Source organism: Danio rerio, chromosome 13, assembly GCF_052040795.2.
Source record: "Danio rerio strain M-AB ecotype USA chromosome 13, GRCz13ab, whole genome shotgun sequence".
Lineage (NCBI taxonomy): Eukaryota > Metazoa > Chordata > Actinopteri > Cypriniformes > Danionidae > Danio > Danio rerio.
The window spans coordinates 29,704,570-29,722,256 of record NC_141033.1 but is presented as its reverse complement, the minus strand read 5'-3'; the positions used below and the strand labels follow the sequence as shown (position 1 = coordinate 29,722,256).

The 17,687-nt window shown below is 34.5% G+C and overlaps 1 protein-coding gene across 5 annotated transcripts in view; it reads right to left on the bottom strand.

Moving 5' to 3' along the window:
- slc24a3 (solute carrier family 24 member 3) overlaps nucleotides 1-17,687 on the bottom strand; it is a 162,644-nt gene that overhangs the window by 15,825 nt on the left and 129,132 nt on the right. For all 5 annotated transcript variants that reach the window (XR_015506009.1, XM_087279479.1, XM_087279480.1 and 2 more), the window contains 3 exons: nucleotides 9,290-9,364; nucleotides 8,718-8,802; nucleotides 7,169-7,272 (listed from right to left, as the gene is read on the bottom strand). Coding sequence is in view for 4 of the 5 variants with exons in the window: in XM_087279477.1 (XP_087135603.1) it covers nucleotides 7,169-7,272; nucleotides 8,718-8,802; nucleotides 9,290-9,364 (264 nt within the window). In the remaining variant the exon portion in view is untranslated. The remainder of the gene's footprint in view (nucleotides 1-7,168; nucleotides 7,273-8,717; nucleotides 8,803-9,289; nucleotides 9,365-17,687) is intronic.

The following is a 17,687-nucleotide window of genomic DNA, read 5'->3' as shown; positions in this document are numbered from 1 at the left end:
TTGAGTTAAAAAATAATCTATATGAGTACTGTGAACTTACTCCATTTAAATTGAAGAAATGAGGTATTTAATTAACATCCAGCTTTAAATGCAGTGTTTAAATATAATATAAAATAGAAAATGAGATGAATAACTGCAAAAAGGTCCACTTTTGGAAAAAAAAGAACCACACCTTTCACTTGGCTCGCTACAGGCCTGACTGTTCAGACAGAAAAACTCTTATGACAAAGATGACCGTATTAGTGACCACAACAATGCACAAAAGTGCTTATTTCATTACAGTTTTTACATCTGTCCCTTTAAGTGTTTTTTAGGCAGGACGGAATCTGATTGGACAGTGCAGGTATTAAAAAATAAAATAAGCAAAACTTGAATTGAACTTTTTTCAACAATGCTGTTCCTGTCTGTTACTTCCATTACACATAGGAATACTGTGATTCTTCCATTCATTCCAATTCATAATGATTTTTAAATCACACTGTAAAGATCTGTTAATTAACAGTTTGCGTATTTTGTGATTAACAAGTTTATCTATTTATTTGCGGATGTGAATTGCATTATGGTACGAAGATCTCTGGTCTGTCAAGTTTTATTGTTGAAAAATCAACTCTACAGTTAAACACAGGGACTTTTATTGACATTTTAGTAGTTTAATATAATATAAAGTATAATTAATATTATATAAAAATAAGTCTGTAAATTGATAGGAAATGTACTGTCACTTTATTACAAGGTTTTTGTACTGTAATATACTACATCAACCCAACCCATATATCACTTTAAACTATTAAAAAAGTAAACAAAAGTCACCTTTTCAAACTTTTCAAGGTTAAAATTTGTTGGAAGAAAGAAAAAGGTCCCATAATGCACTTTAAAAGCATAAATAAAGAGGGAAAATAATAGCATAGCACAACATATGGAAAACTACTACTTTATGAATATATTGTACAGCATACAACCTTTTTTTGCAGCATTTTAAATCGGTTAAAATATTGACAGAATCGTAAATATTTTGATATATTTACTTATATAACAGTTCTTTGTGGTTTTTGAATCTGATTGGCAGACAGTCAAGCAATATTCTATTGATATAATGATAATATTGGTCCTTGATGACAACATTCACATGGAAGTTTTTAAAAACTGAACCTACAGATTAAAACAAGACTTTTCTGTATTTTATCAGCTGAAAAAGTTGTCAATCGCTAATAAATTGTATAAAAAGGTCAAAACAGTGACAGAATTTTTTTCTGCTGGCCCCGTATTAAGGTCTGCAGTTTCTGAAATCTGTATTGAACTGTAGTGAGAAGAATTAAAAACATAATGTGGAGGAAACTGGTATGCTTGAACGTTATTTCCTTTTTATGGTCCAGTTTTAATTTATGGTTTGTTTAGATGTCTTTGGTCTGTTTCATGTTCCTATTTCATTCATAATGCAGCAGAGTACATTCGGAGCCATCTTTTCCTGTGAAGAGATGATGCCAAGGTATCCATAATCCTGGACCAGGCCATATCCTGAGCTGATGGAGGATTGAAGAACATGAGACTAATTCCTGAAAGACCCCAGTGAGAGACGAGTCTCCGCATTTATCCCAGACTGCAGACCTAGACTGGCACAGGAAGTTTGGCCAGAAGAGAAATGCTCATGCCCAACTGAGCCTGGTTTCTCTTAAGGTTTTTTTTCCCTTCATTTTGGTCAATTTGGTCAAAGCCCGTTCCTCACCACGGGCTTGCTTGGTTTGGGACTTGTGGAGCTGAGCATCAATGGATTTGCTCTTCAGTGTTTGGACTTTCAGCTGTGAAATTTTAACCACACTGAACTGAACTAAACTAGACTGAACATCAACTCTAAAAACTGGACTGGCACAGTTTCAATCTACTAGATCTTATATGTTAAAAGCTGTTTTGACACAATCTACATTGTAAAAGTTCTATAAAATTAAACAAATTCAATTGAATTCAATCTTTTCAGCATCTTGGTTTACTTATTTAGTGTTCATAAAGGATTGGACAGCAGAGCTTACACTTATTCAACTGAACCAAACTAATAAAGCAATCATATCTGAGTTTGATTTTATCAAGCCAAACGTGTCAAGTATGAATACAGCCTAGAATAATATAGGAGCTCTGTTCAAAACATCCCTTTTCCACACATTAATATTGCATACTTTTATCCATTCACGGTCTCCCAGTTGCAAACCCGGGTATTAAAGGATTTTAAAATGTGCTTGTCATGCCTTTACTCCTTACATAATGTGTACTCTGTGACTATTTCCAGATGTATTATTTATTATTTATTTTTCAAAAGTTAGACAGTCCAGGCTTGCAAACTTCAGAATGCTGCATGAAAGTGAGTGAATTGGAATTGGCCAAAGGAAATGAATGAAGTAGGAACCATATTTGGATGTGACATCCTGTACTGAATCCAGCTAGCCAAACCACAGGAAGTAATCCATATTGAATGTGTGTCATGTTGTGGAGGGCGATCCTTCCATAAAAAGCATTGATGTACGTCAGAGCACCGGAAGTAATGCGCCATCGCTCACGCCAGCACCGCTTCACTTACACCACAGGTGACAGGCTTTGCTTGGTGTTTCCATGGCAACCAGAAGCACCATTGTTGCAGATGTGTTTTCCCCCTTGACTCTGATGGACTCTATGTGCAAGTGTATAAGTGTCTTGTGGCCTTGTGCCAATTTGGGAATGATTTGCTCAATCGTTAATAGAGGTTGCTAATTTTGCCATGAAAACAAAAATGCTAAAATGCTAAGTACTGCATATACATATTAATATGAATAAATTATTACATGAAAATAAATATGGATTTTTACGCCTGTAGATTTAACATGTTAATTTAATTAGTTATTCGACGCATGTGTTATTTTTGTAAATGCATTTAATGCACTCACCCAAGACATACTTAACATGTCATACAGTTGACTGGTGAGAAATTGGGTGAACAAAAGAAAAAGAGAGCCATTTATTTCATTTTAGAATGAATGAGTTATAAATCAAATCAAATAAACTAATGATTCAGTGACTAACTCATAAGTTTTGTTATTTTTTTAATGTGTTTTTTTTTTCATTCTCATTTTTTTCATTTGATAATCTCAATTTAGATTATCCAATTCACCTATAGCGCATGTCTTTGAACTTGTGGGGGAAACTGGAGGGAGATCATGCGAACTCCACACAGAAATGCCAACTGACCCAGCCCTTCTTGCTGTGAGGCGATCATGCTATGCTACCCACTGCGCCACCGTGCATATATATATTATTAGGTACACTTTACTAGTAGTGGGTTGGAGCCCCATTTGCTTTCAGAACTGCCTTAATCCTTTATGGCATAGATTTAACAAGGTACTGGAAATATTCCTCAGAGATTTTGCTCCATATTGACATGATAACAGATCTGATTGCTGCAGATTTGTCAGCTGCATATCCATGATGAGAATCTCCCATTCCAACACATCCCAAAGGTGCTCTATTGGATTTCGATCTGGTGACTGTGGAAGCCATTTGAGTACAGTGAACTCATTGTCATGTTCAAGAAACCAGTCTGAGATGATACACGCTTTAAGGCATGTTCTCCTTCTGGAAGTAGCCATCAGAAGATGGGTACACTGGGTTCATAAAGGGATGGACATCGTCAGCAACAATAGTTAAGTAGGCTGTGGCGTTGACATGAAACTCAATTTGGTACTAATGGGTCCAAAGTGTGCCAAGAAAATATCCCCCATACCATTATACCGCCAGCACCAGCCTAAAAACGTTAAATCAAGGCAGAATGGATCCATGCTTTCATGTTCCTGATGCCAAATTCTGACCCTACTATTCAAATGTCGCAGCAGAAATCGAGACTCATTAGACCTGGCAACATTTTTCCAATCTTCCATTGTCCAATTTTGGTGAGCCTGTGTGAATTGTAGCTTCAGTTTCTGTTTTTATCTGACAAGAGCAGTACCTGGTGTGGTCTTCTGCTGCTGTATCCCATCTGCCTCAAGATTTAATGTGGTGTGCATTCATAGATGCTCTTCTGCATACCTCAGTCGTAACGAGTGGTTATTTGAGTTACTGTTGCCTTTCTATCAGCTCAAAGCAGTCTGTCCATTCACCTCTGACCTCTGAAATCCGGAATGAAGGCATCTGCACCCACAGAACTGTTGCTCACTGGATATCTTGTATTTTTCAGACCATTAACTCTGTAAACCCTAGAGATGGTTGTGAGTGAAAATCCCAGTAGATCAGCAGTTTCTGAAATACTCAGACCAGCCCGTCTGTCACCAACAACCATGCCATGTTCAAAGTCAACCAAAATCACCTTTCTTCCCCATTCTGATGCTCGCGTTAAACTACAGAAAATCATCTTGACCATGTGTACATGCCTAAATGCATAGCGTTGCTGCCATGTGATTGGCTGATTAGAAATTTGTGTTAACGAGCAGTTGGACAGGTGTACCTAATAAAGGGCCAGTGAGTGTTTATATTTTACAATTTGTTTTGTATTTTTGATTAAATAAATACAGCTTTGGTGAGCAGGAGAAGCTTATTTTAAAATTGTAATTGTACTGACCCCAAACTTTTGACTGGTAGTATATGTTTTACTTTATATAATTGACTTTATTCAGCTTTGCACTATTAGTTAGCTTTAGCTCAGTTACATGAAACAATATTTAAAAAAACATTAAATTCAAACATTGTATTATTCTTATTTTCCTTCAGCTTAGTTTCTAATTTATCAGGGGTCGCCACAGCAGAATGAACTGCCAAGATTGTATTAAATGTTCTATATTACAGTAAAATTCAATGATTACTATTACATAGGTTTCTTTCTCATTTTAGCATTACATGAAAAACAACAGTGTTACAGCAGACTTTCCTCTTCCAGACAGCGACTGGAGAAAACCGGGAGAATAAATAAACAAAACAATAAAAAACTAAAGCAGTTAAGACACAATAACCTCGTATCCTCTTTTCTTTAACATTGAGAGGGTCTCAGGAGGTTAAACCAAAGCAGTGTGAATGACTGAATGAAGTGGAAAGCAAAGAGGACAGGATGGAAAAAAAGCAACTCCACTGCTAACATGGCTGACCTCATCAGCTACTCTCAGTGACCTCTGAGAACCGTCTGCGCTCTTCTCACTGTCAGTCGACACTAAGTAATGGCTTTTCTAGTGCAGAGGTGTAGTAGGGGGGACACACAGGTCACCCCATTCATCTCTAAAACAACCTTGCACAGAAGCAGAGAATTAATAATGTTCGTTTGGTACACTTGTGTCGACTGGCAAAAGGAAAATAACGCCTTACTGCAAAAGTGTAGAGATTCTATTAGTGTTTATGAAGGTGCATTAACTGACATTAATTCAGACTTAACCCTTTAACTGCCTGCTCTACCAAATGGTTGACCATATTTGACTGTTTAAAATAAAAAAAATGTTAAAGTTATTTAAAGAATGACTGTGTTTTAGATAATGGTTTATGCGAAGACCCGGAAGGGACGTGATGGTGGAAAAAAAATGGGTGGAAGAAAAAAAAGTGTGACAGAAAAATATTTATTTTAAAGTTTTTGTGTTCCCTCGCAAAGATGTTTTGTGTTCTCTTGCTAAACCGTTTTTCCACAAACACTTCCTGTTCACTTCATACATGTCAACCCTAACATTTTTTTTTTATGGGATTCTCCCGTATTTTACTATTCTATCCCACTATCATCCTACCATCATTAAGTATTTTCCTATATTTCTCATATATGTGTAATCTTGAAAGCATGCTGAAATTAATATAAAAATGTCTGCATTCACTTTCTTTCCATCAAAGCTGTGCAGCGATCAACGCACTCCGTATGATAAACTGATCCCAGATCAGCTTTTTGTACATGCCATTTAAAGAAGAGCGAAAGAGTGGGACATTTTGGAATTTGGGTGTGTGTTTGGGTGTGTACATTTTAAATAAAACTCATTTTCCCTTAAATGAGCACAAACAGTAACTAAAGTAATCAAATGCTTTCATTAGATCTGTGCATTCCTAAAGTGAAACCTTTGTTAATCAAAACAGAACAAGAGACTAATTTACCACTCTTCGCTTGTTTGATAACAGAGGTGTCACTTTAAATGGACTGTACAAAGGCTGCATGTGAAGGGTGATGATCGCTGCACAGCTTTACTGGAAAGAAAGTGAATGCAGACATTTTACATTAATTTTGGCGTGCTTTCAAGATTACAAATATATGACAAATATGAGGAAATAGTTAATGATAGGATAATAGTGGGATAGAACGGTAAAACACGGGAGAATCCTGAAAAAAGGGTAGAGTTGACATGTATGAATTGAACAGGAAGTGTTTGTGGAAAAACTATTTTGCAAGGGAACACAAAACATCTTTACAATTTCCTCACAAAGCATATTTGCATTCCCTCGAAAAAAACATCTTTGCGAAGAAACGCAAAAACTTAAAAATATATATTTTCTTATCACTCTGGTTTTTCTTCTCCCACTCATTTTTTTCTCCCACTTATTTTTTCCCCACCATCATGTCTTCCAGGGTCATACCTTCCGGGTCTCCCTAGGTTTACACACACAGCATTGTTGGTTTACAAAAAAATCCAACAAACAATCCTGTTGCACTGCTACACTTGATTTTGGTTTTATTGTAAAAAAAAAAAAAAAAAAAAAAACATGTTTAATGAGAATCTAAAATATTTTATGGCATACTTCAAAAAGATAAAGATGATTTATTATTCAGAAATGTTTTATTTTGATTATATTTTTAAATTAATTGATCTTACACTTCATATTTTCATATTTTTCATAATATATGTATTAATTCCTGTAGTTTCGCTATAAACAGACAAATCAACCATTTAATAAAGATTGATACCTTGCATTGATGCATTAAGTGTGTTAAGTTAAGAAAGTTAAGAAATGATATCCAAAAATATTTTTCTGGGTGGGCCAGTTAAAGAGTTAAAATGAAAGTGTTAACTTTGCCTAAATGAATGTCAATTAATGTCTTAATAGTTTATTTATTTATTTTTTTTCAGAGCTGCCTTGTTTATGCTGACTAAGATGCTATTTGAAAGAGAGACAAAGAAACCTTTTCATTTTAATTAGTCTGAAACACCTTTGTGTGTGAAAAGCTTTTGAGGGTGTTAATGTGCAAACTAAAGAGCACCTGCGCAGTAAAGATCCCACACACTCCGATGATGCAGAGGATATTGAAGACAGCAGATCCCACGATTGTTCCCACTCCCACATCTCCTTTGGTGATAAATACACCTGCACACAGGACAGGGTGACTAACAAAGGGGCACGTGAAGGTCTATGTGAGAGATACAGGTTTTCAAAAGCAGGTCGTGTTTGGATCAGCTTGATGTTTAACGATGACCTGTGCCAGACAGAAACTGTGGACGTTTATTTGCTATTTCTGCACAGAATTTTGTAATTTTTGTAAAAAGTGCATTAATGTGGGATGGGGCTGCTTATATATATTACTTTTGTGCAACTTTACACTTGCAACTTTTTTATTAAATTGCGAAAACACAGGACACATAAGCAGCAAAACTCCCACTCATTGACAAACACATTATTAAAATGTATTTATTTTATTTATTGTAGGATGTATTTATGTAATGCGGGAGTATAGTAACTAAATCATTTTTAAAATAATAACTTTTTAAACTTTTATTTTATATTTACAATGCAAATCCAATTAGATCCACTTGTTTGGCAAACAAAACTAGTCTCTTGTATTATATATACAGTTGAAGTCAGAATTATTAGCCCCTTTTGAATTTTTTTTTCTTTTTTAAATATTTCCCAAATGATGTTTAACAGAGCAAGGAAGTTTTCACAGTATGTCTGATAATATTTTTTTCTTTTGGAAAAAGTCATATTTGTTTTATTTCGGCTAGAATAAAAATAATTTTTTAAAACCCATTTTAAGGTCAAAATTATTAGCCCCTTTAAGCTTTATATTTCTTCAAGAGTCTACAGAACAAACCATCGTTATACAATAACAACAGGGCCTAATTACCCTAACCTGCCCAGTTAACCTTATTAACCTAGTTAAGCCTTTACATGTCACTTTAAGCTGTTTAGAAGTGTCTTGAAAAAATATATAGTCAAATACTATTTACTGTCATCATGGCAAGGATAAAATAAATCAGTTATTAGAAATGAGTTATTAAAACTATTATGTTTAGAAATGTGTTGAAAAAATCTGCTCTCCGTTAAACAGAAATTGGGAAAAAAATATACAGGGGGGCCAATAATTCAGGGGGGCTATTAATTCTGACCTCAACTGTATATAAAATTTTATATCATTTTTTTAAAGATGTCTAATAGATATCTAATAGACGTCTAAACATAGTAGTCTTGGCTAAAACAAGGCTACATTTGGGCTGACAGTGAAAATCTAATAGACATCTAAGAATAGGTCAAAACTAGACTAGTCATCAAATAGACAGAATAGAATGACTACACCTATAAAGTAGATGTCTATTAGATGTCTTTTAAACACAAAGTTGTTTGCTGGGATATTACTTTACAAACTGCACTACAAGATGAATCATATAAACATTTGCATATTAGTTAATGATATTACTGAAATAAATATAAAAGTTAGATAAATATATATGTAAACACATTTACATATACACACATACATTTACACATAGGTAAATAAAAAGACCCTAAAAAAATCTGATTCTGTTTGGGCCTACCTATGACTGAAGTGAAGAGCTCTGGAGCTGAACTTCCTGCTGCCATGAATGTGGCTCCTGCTACGTCCTCACTCAGGTGTAAGCGCTGAAGCAAGTTCAAGCACAACAAATGACAGAAAGAGAGACACAAAAGATGAGTGAGTTAGGATTGTGTACCAAAACAGAATGGTCAGAATGATAAGCAATATAAATTTGAAACACTTCTCCCTTATGCCAGTGGTCAAACGTCAATATACCGTATATCTCTTTATATGACATCCTATATTTAGCGAGGAGCCAGCCTCAAAATAATAAGGGGCCATTTATATATTACGTTTTTTGTGTGCTCAAGTTTGTTATTTCAAATTGAGACACGTGGTTTGCACATGCAAATACAGAGCGATGTGCACACATTCCAACTATAAATTTTACAGGTGAGAATTGAGAGCATTAACAAAACAAACCAAAACTTCCATCACACCATTTTCACCATCAAACGTCTATTTGTAATATTTTTATAGTATTTATTTATTGTTCATACATATAATTTAATCAGTTGTAGACCACTAACTAAGACTCAGTGAATGTCTCACCTCACAGATCTTCTCCAGAGAGGGCACGAAGTAGTCATCACACACCAGTGCCAGTGCGTAAAACATATACATGGCCTTTAGAGAGAAAGAGTGAACACAATTAGCATTTAACATAATAATTTTGACAACACAGTGACACATTTACAGAGAAATAATAAATAGAAAAGCACATGGCCTCAAGGTGGCTTTAAATAGTACAAACAACTAAAATTCAAGATATTTAATTTTTTAATACAACCTTTCTTAAAGTATTTGTGAAAATAAGAATATATTTAAGCCTATTTCCAGACCAGGAAAACTCAAATAAATTAAGTAACTCATAAAACTCACAGGCTGTATTTGTTATGATTATACATTTTCTCATTACTCCAAAATCAGCAATTTGTTGCTTTAATGACCTCTGGTGGGATTAAGATGTTAAATGAACTGCTTTGAAATGTGCAATTTAATTCAATTTCTCAATTGAAATATGAAGAGAGGGTGGGACATAGAGTAGTTACTCCCCTTTTTAAAATCAGCTAATAGCATTTTGTTTTTATCACAGCTCTGCTAGTGACAGTGGTTGAGCTCAAGCGCACTAAATGAAAAGCAAATGAGAAGCCTCTTGAAGTGGGTGGGGCATGTCTGATACTAGAGAGCATTTGATTGGTCAAGATTTGATGTATGTATTGAAGTATGAGGTGATGTGAATTTTTTTTTATCCATTTAAGTCCAAGTGACAAACTGCAAGCTTCAGATTTATATATAATATACTATGTAATAAATAATATTAGTTTTATATCTTCTAATTGCAATTTTTAGATATATCCTTAAAACTAATAAAATTAATAATACTCCTACACTAAAAAAAAAAAAAATTGATTTGATTTCCAGAGACCTTTAAACTCACATCAGACCATTTGATAACCTGCCTAGTTTGATTTAAGACCAATCATATACACTTAAAATTGATTAAATTACGCAAATTTGTAAAAAAAGTATGTTAGCTTAATCATTTTGTGTTGGTTGAAGATAAAGGAATTGTGTTGGTGTAAATACCTATGTAGCGGATGTGTAGTTCCTAGCATGCTTTGCGTGGGTATGAATCGATAATATTAGGTATTTTAAATTATAAGAAAGAATTTTTGGATGTTTTCTTCACTCAATTTTTAGATTGCTGCCTTGCAGAAGAGAAGCACTCATGTTTTGTGTGTTGGCAAAAATCCACTGGTGCTTGTTGGTTCATTTAGTGACCCATGGCTGTGCTGATGCTATTCTGAGATCATTCTCAGTCAATAGAAAGCATTACTGAAGGAGTTGTTCAATTTAAACAACAATAATTAACACACTTCTGGTTGTCAGGATTAAGTGATTGAGATTAATTGACTTAACAACAGTAAGCTGGGAATTTGAAGTGATTTGACATTTTATATAAAGTGATTTTGACATTACTGGTTAAAAATAAAAATGTATGTTGTGCTCCATTTGCTTAAAATAAGTTGAAATAAAGCAACTGAAATGAGTGGAGATGTGTGTCATGATTAAATTAAGTTAAACCAACTGTTTTATTTTTTATTTCTTTTAATGTATATTAGTTTATAGAATATCTGTAAAGTAAACTGTAAAAAAATGCAGGGTTCCACACCATTCATGTTGTCACAACACAAATTAAGTTAACTTAACACTTAACGAATTTATGTGGATTGAACTTAAAAAAATAAGTTGTCCCAATGAAATCTTAAGAATTGTGTTGATTCAGCTTATTTTAAATAGGTAGTTTGAACAAGCAAAAAATAAATATTTTTTTGCGTGTATTGAATTTGTTTTTCAGTAAACAACAAACCACTGGAAAAGTCAAATGCTGTTTACAAAAGGAGAATGTGCGAAAAGAGGTTAATAACCACTACGGAATTAAAAAAAAAAATCACAATTCTCTATTAAAAGCAAATCTATTTGAGTTTGGAAAGACAAAAGGGTGAGAAAAAACATGACAGACTTCTATTTTATTCCTATAATGTCATAGTGGTCCAGTGTGAAAAAATAGCACCTTAAATAAGATTGCTATTGATGCCATAAAATAAAGCCTCATATTACATAAGTTTAAAAAAAAAAATAGAAGCCACTGCGGGGAGGGCAAAATGTGTGCAAAGTGAAATTCCTGCATGCACATTTGAGTATATGAGTGTTGACACTGTTAAACTCTGTTATTCTCAGAGCAATCTGTCCTCCATTGGGACGTCTGTCTACTGGGACTATGCAGACCTTTTCTTAGAAAGTCTCCCGATGACAGAAAGAGACTGATGGAAGCTGGTGCCCTTTACAGAGTGATGGACTTAAAGTTTATTTTGTCTCACACACAATAGGGATGTTTTTTTTCTTCATTCTTGATGCTTTATATAGTGTCTAACATGTTTTTGCACAAAAGAGCTGCATGTGGGGATAAGCTGCTCTAACATCTGCTCTGGTCAGATGGGTGTGTGTGAGTCACAGATGTCATGACCTCTCAACATGCAACATGTATGTGTATAAGTGCATGTACTGTACTGTATACACAAACATACTACAAGAACAGCAGTGGGTTTAATTCCCAAAGAATGCATGAACGGCATATATTCATTCATTCATTTTATTTTCGACGTAGTCCCTTTATTAATCTGGGGTTGCCACAAAGAACCAACAACTTATCCAGCATATGTTTTACGCAGCAGATGCCATTCCAGCAGCATCCCATCTTTGGGAAACACCCATACACACTCATTCACACACATACACTACGGTCAATTTTATCTTACCCAGTTCACTTATAGCATATGTCTTTGATCTGTGAGGGAAACCTGAGCACCCGAAGGAAGCCCACACGAACAAGGGGAGAACATGCAAACTCTACACAGAAATGGCAACTGGCCCAGCCGAGGCTATAACCAGCGACCTTCTTGCTGTGAGATCTTGCTACCCACAGCGCCACCATGCAGCCTGAACGGCATATATCTTTGGTGAAAATACTGCTATGAATAACCATTTCATAGCATTTAACCATTTCAAAAAACTTTAAAAATACTTTTTTGGGTGGGGCAAAATCATTTAGCTTTGATAAAAATCATTTAGCTTTCAAAAATAGTTTCTTTAATCTAAGCTGTTCAAGACTTGGCCAGATTTAGTTTTTGAAATTTGCCATCTGAGCACATAAAAAAGGGGATTTGATTCAATAAATTTAAGTGGAAACAAACAGAGGCGAGGCAGTGGCGCAGTAGATAGTGCTGTTGCCTCACAGCAAGAAGGTCTCTGGTTCGAACCTTGGCTCAGTTGGTGTTTCTGTGTGGAGTTTGCATGTTCTCCCTGCCTTCACGTGGGCACCCTCTGGGTGCTCCGGTTTCCCCCACAGTCCAAAGACTTGCGGTACAGGTGAATTGGGTAGGCTAAATTGTCCATAGTGTATGAGTGTGTGTGTGAATGTGTGTGTGGATGTTTCCCAGAGATGGGGTGCGGCTGGAAGGGCATCCACTGCGTAAAAACTTGCTGGATAAGTTGGCGGTTCATTCTGCTGTGGCGACCCCGGATTAATAAAGGGACTAAGCCAACAATAAAATGAATGAATGAATGAAAACAAACAGAAATCCTCTCAATTTTCTCACTGTGCCCCAAAATGGGCACCGATGGCAAATTGATGGGAAACAAATTTTCCATTAAACCAATAAACAAAATTCTAAGCATTCTTTTTTACTTGTTCAACAAATCTAAAACAAAGCAAACCCATCTGTCTAAGCCTGTATAGCAAGCTCAATATTTCCCAATCTCTCTCTTTCTCAATCTCTCTCTCTTTCTCAATCTCTCTCTCCCTCTCTCACATATAGACAAACATCCTCTACAAAAACACAGACCCCACCAAAAACTATTGTCATTTACTTTCTATTGCTATTTTTGATAATTCTATACAATCACAAGCCACCAGATTTCACCACAGTCACAAGATATTAAGATTTTGGGTGTCTGAATTTACTGGATTTTTTTTTTACTGATGGAAAATAAATATTACACAGGGCATAATCTGCACATTTTACATAGAAATATTTTCAAATATTTCTGTCATCATTTACTTACATTTATTATTATTTTTTTGATTGTTGAAAACTAAAAATATATATTTTGAAGAATGTTGTAAAGCAGCAGCCATTAACCCCCATACTATTTTTGTTGCCATGGATGAAAGTGGCTGCTGGTTCCAATATTCTTCAGAATATCTTGTTTTGTGTTCAACAGAAAAAACAAAAATCATGAAAGATTAGAATCACTTGAGCTTAAGTAAATGATGAAGACATTTTCATTTTTGGGCAAATTATCCTTTTAAATAAACAAATTCTAATTATACACGTTTTGCATGTTATTTGAGCATGGATTCACCCAGTACTTGCATTGCCATACATACATATGGACACAATCGCACACTATTCAGTCAAAGCAAGCTTCCATTCACCCATGGGACCCGTTTGCCAACTGTTTCCCCGCCAAGACTTTGCCAATCAGTGCATCTAATTCAGCCGCCATGCACACTGCCATGCTCGACTGTGTGCCCATTATGTAATCCCTGTCCGCTCCACTCTCATTCCCTCCCCTTCCTTTTATTCTTGACCTTCTGACAAGGCAGAGCCGGGCTACCGAAGCCCCTAAAGATAAATAAAACATGTAAACAGCTGGAGGGAGTCTTAGAGGGTTTTCACTGCAGCTTTTACCATCCACTCACTCTCCGCTTACATGGGCAACTACCTAAACAACGCACAACAATGGCTGTGTCAAACCAAGCCTGCAGGGGATTTCAGCAGGAACACACAGTACTGCATCAGCACCTGCTTCACATGGCATGCTTCACTTAAAAGTGTGCTCAGACATGGCCTATGGGGGCAGGAGATCCTCATGCATGATGAACGCTTTTCACTTTGATAGCTAGCAACGATGGGGATGGAACATAATAATAATAATAATAATAATAATAATAATAATAATAATAATAATAATAATAATAATAATAATAATAAATTCTGTAGTGCCTATAAAGGTATGTCTCAAAGCACTTAACATCAGAAAAGAAAAAACTGTAAAAAAATAAAAGAAAGAATACATACAATTAAATTAAGTTAAAAAATAAATAAATTAATTAAAAGTAAAATGAATAAAATTAATGAATAAAATAAAAACAAACAAACAAATAAATAAAAATAAACAAAATAAAATAAATCAATAAATAAATATAAACATTAAATAAAATAAAAATAATAAAGTAAAATAAAATAAAAATAAATAAAAATAAACCAAACCAAACCAAACCAAACAAAACAAAACAAAACAAAACAAAACAAAACAAAACAAAACAAAACAAAACAAAACAAAACAAAACAAAACAAAACAAAACAAAACAAAACAAAACAAAACAAAACCCTACCAGGACTCAGTAACAACTACAGCATTTGAGGCTCAAAACTGACACTGTTAAAAACCTACGAATGGCTTGTCCGCTTGAATGGCTTGAAATAAAACTCGATTTACTGATGACACATTTCAGGCAGTTCAGAATCAGTTCTTTGTTTTGGGTGACAATAACTCCATTTATCATACACTTGTCTTGTGCATTCACAGACAAGCTACATTACACTACATGACAGGCTAAATCCAAAAAGCATATTGGGGCAGTTCAATAAAACATTAATTCCTTTAGTGTCATAATTCATGTTTCAGGTTCAATATAAATTAAGCTCTCTCAACATCACTTGCAGCATGATGTCAGTTACCACAGAAACAGCTTTGACTCATCTCTTATGCCGAGTTTAGACTGCATGATTTTAGCCCCGATTTTGACTTGCCGTCAGGTTTTGAGAAATCACAGACAAATGTTTGAAATCACAGATTGTTTACGTGAGTAACAACCACACAGTGAACTATCAAAGATCTGAGAAAATCACAGATGAGTCACCGACACTCGTGAGATATTTTGCAAGCTAAATATATGGAGCTGTCGGTGATTCAAAATCATCCTGTGTGAAACGAGTTCTGATTGAAAATAACACTGACAATTACCTACAGCCAATGAGAAAGCAGCATCCACTAGTATAGGTATCTGCAGGCCAGTGAGAGGATGGGGGAGAAGTTAAAAGTGCTTCTTTCAGTCTATTTGGACCCAAGAAATGGAGGAAAAACTAGTGTAAATTGGGCAGGAGCAACCGTGTCTGCTTAACGTGTCATCTGAGCAATATCACAACTGGGTCAACAAAGAAAAAAGGAGAGGAGAAGTTGCTAATTCCCTCCAAAACCCAGGTAAGCACAATAAGTACAATTTCTACCCCACTAAAGGCTTCTTTCTCATTATATAGTAGTTAATAGCAAAAGATACACACTTGAGCTCGTGCTGCTTCCATGTCACTTCTCGCATGTGTCTTGTTGTGAGACGTAGTTTGCGGACCGAGACAACGCTGTCAGCGATTCTTCCTATTATAAAGTCATGCAATGTGAAACCCCATGTCGCTGAATCATCTTAAAGTGTAAACACAGCAGCGACTGAATTTTCCTATTCTTCCTATTATAAAGTCATGCATTGTGAAACCCCGTGTGGCTGAATCATCTTGAAGTGTAAACACAGCAGCGACTGAATACTACCCCAGATAGTCATGCTGTGTGAAAACATCTATGACGTGACTACTTTGAGAATCATGCAGTCTGAACTCTGCATTAGTTTCTTTGGAAACAACAAATAAAACTACAGCTGACTTCATTTCTACTTGACAGTATAATTGATGTACATTTTAATAAATGCTAGATTGACAACCCAATGTTAGCTCAAATATGGACAAACCCAACCATTGGGTTAAAAAGATTTATATGTAATAAAATAAAATAACTCAGTGTTGGGGTTTTCCTTATTTTACCTAACATCGGCTTACGACAACCCAGCATTTACTTTTTTGAGATGTAGGATTTTCTACACTGTAAAACCCAACAGTCAACTTTATCAAATGAAATGAGTGCAGTTAATTCAAAATTGACTGAAAAAAAATAATTCTGTTCATTTGAAAAGAGTTTTGAACTCAGTGAAGGTAATGACTTAATTAAATACCTCATTATTTCAACATAAATGGAGTAAGTTCACTGTACTCATATAGATTAGTTTTTTTTTACTCAAATGGTTAGTTGCAGTCGGTTTCCTAAAACGATTTGAGTTGCCTCAACTTGGTTTGAGTTATCTTCATTTATCAGGATTTACTGTGCTCAAATTGCTTCATTTACTCAAATGGATTAAGTTCACAGTACTCATTAGGATTAGTTTTTGAACTTAAATAGTTTGTTGCAATCGGTTTCCTCAAACGATTTGAGTAACCTTAACTTTTGTGGTGTTGCAGTATATATATGTTTATTTGTGTGTTTTATTGAATCCAAGTCATGACTAAAAAAAGTGTCTGCTTAAACTGCTAGTGTTATTTAACATTTGCTCCTTTTAAAACCCAAGAGAACACCCAAGAGAATCCATGAAAGAACAGAAACTATAGGAAATGCTGTTGGCAGAGGGAATTCTATTGTGTGTTACTGTAAACAAATGATTGTGTCATCAGGCACTGACTGCCAAAGACTATTATACACAATTGCTATATACACAATTACTGTGGTAGACAGTTTTTCAGGTTTCATTTGATAGCTGAAAAAAAATCTGCAAATGTGCACAGGCTTCGTCACATTCTACATAATTTTAGAATCTTTGATACCATTTATGGAAAAGCAAACAATTCAAACTACAATTTAAACAGATTTTTGGACAAAGAAGACAGGCATATAGGTCTGGGGAAAAAACACTTTAACATTCTCCTGGAATTTTGATTTATGTGAATTGAATGAATTGAATTTGAATGAATTTCTTATTTATGTGAATTAAAGTGTTTCGGTAAAAATATTTTCACTTTAGTGTAAATTACTAATGACATTTCTTCCAAATACTAAATTAAGATAATGAAATATCAGGATATTAAATTGAGATAAAATAAATAAAATATGCATATCATATAATCTATGTAAAAAGATAATATAATACATAATATAACAAAATAATAAAATGAGGCCATGTTTTCATGTTTATATATTTATTATTAAACGAATAATACCAATATTACCAATGTTTTAACATTAGAAGAGTTAAGAAATCACTATTTTCTAAAATTACTTAATAAATAAGACCAACTATTATTTTATAAAACATCAACAAACAACAACAACACAAAAAAGCTACTTCAAATGACAATATGAATTTATTCTGGATTTCATGATTTATTTGAATATAAACGGATAAGAACATGGCACTTCTTATTATTTTATGCAACAAAAGAGCTTAGCATTTTATTTGTTTTATTTTTCAGAATTTTATTTTTATAGAATAAATCAAGCATCT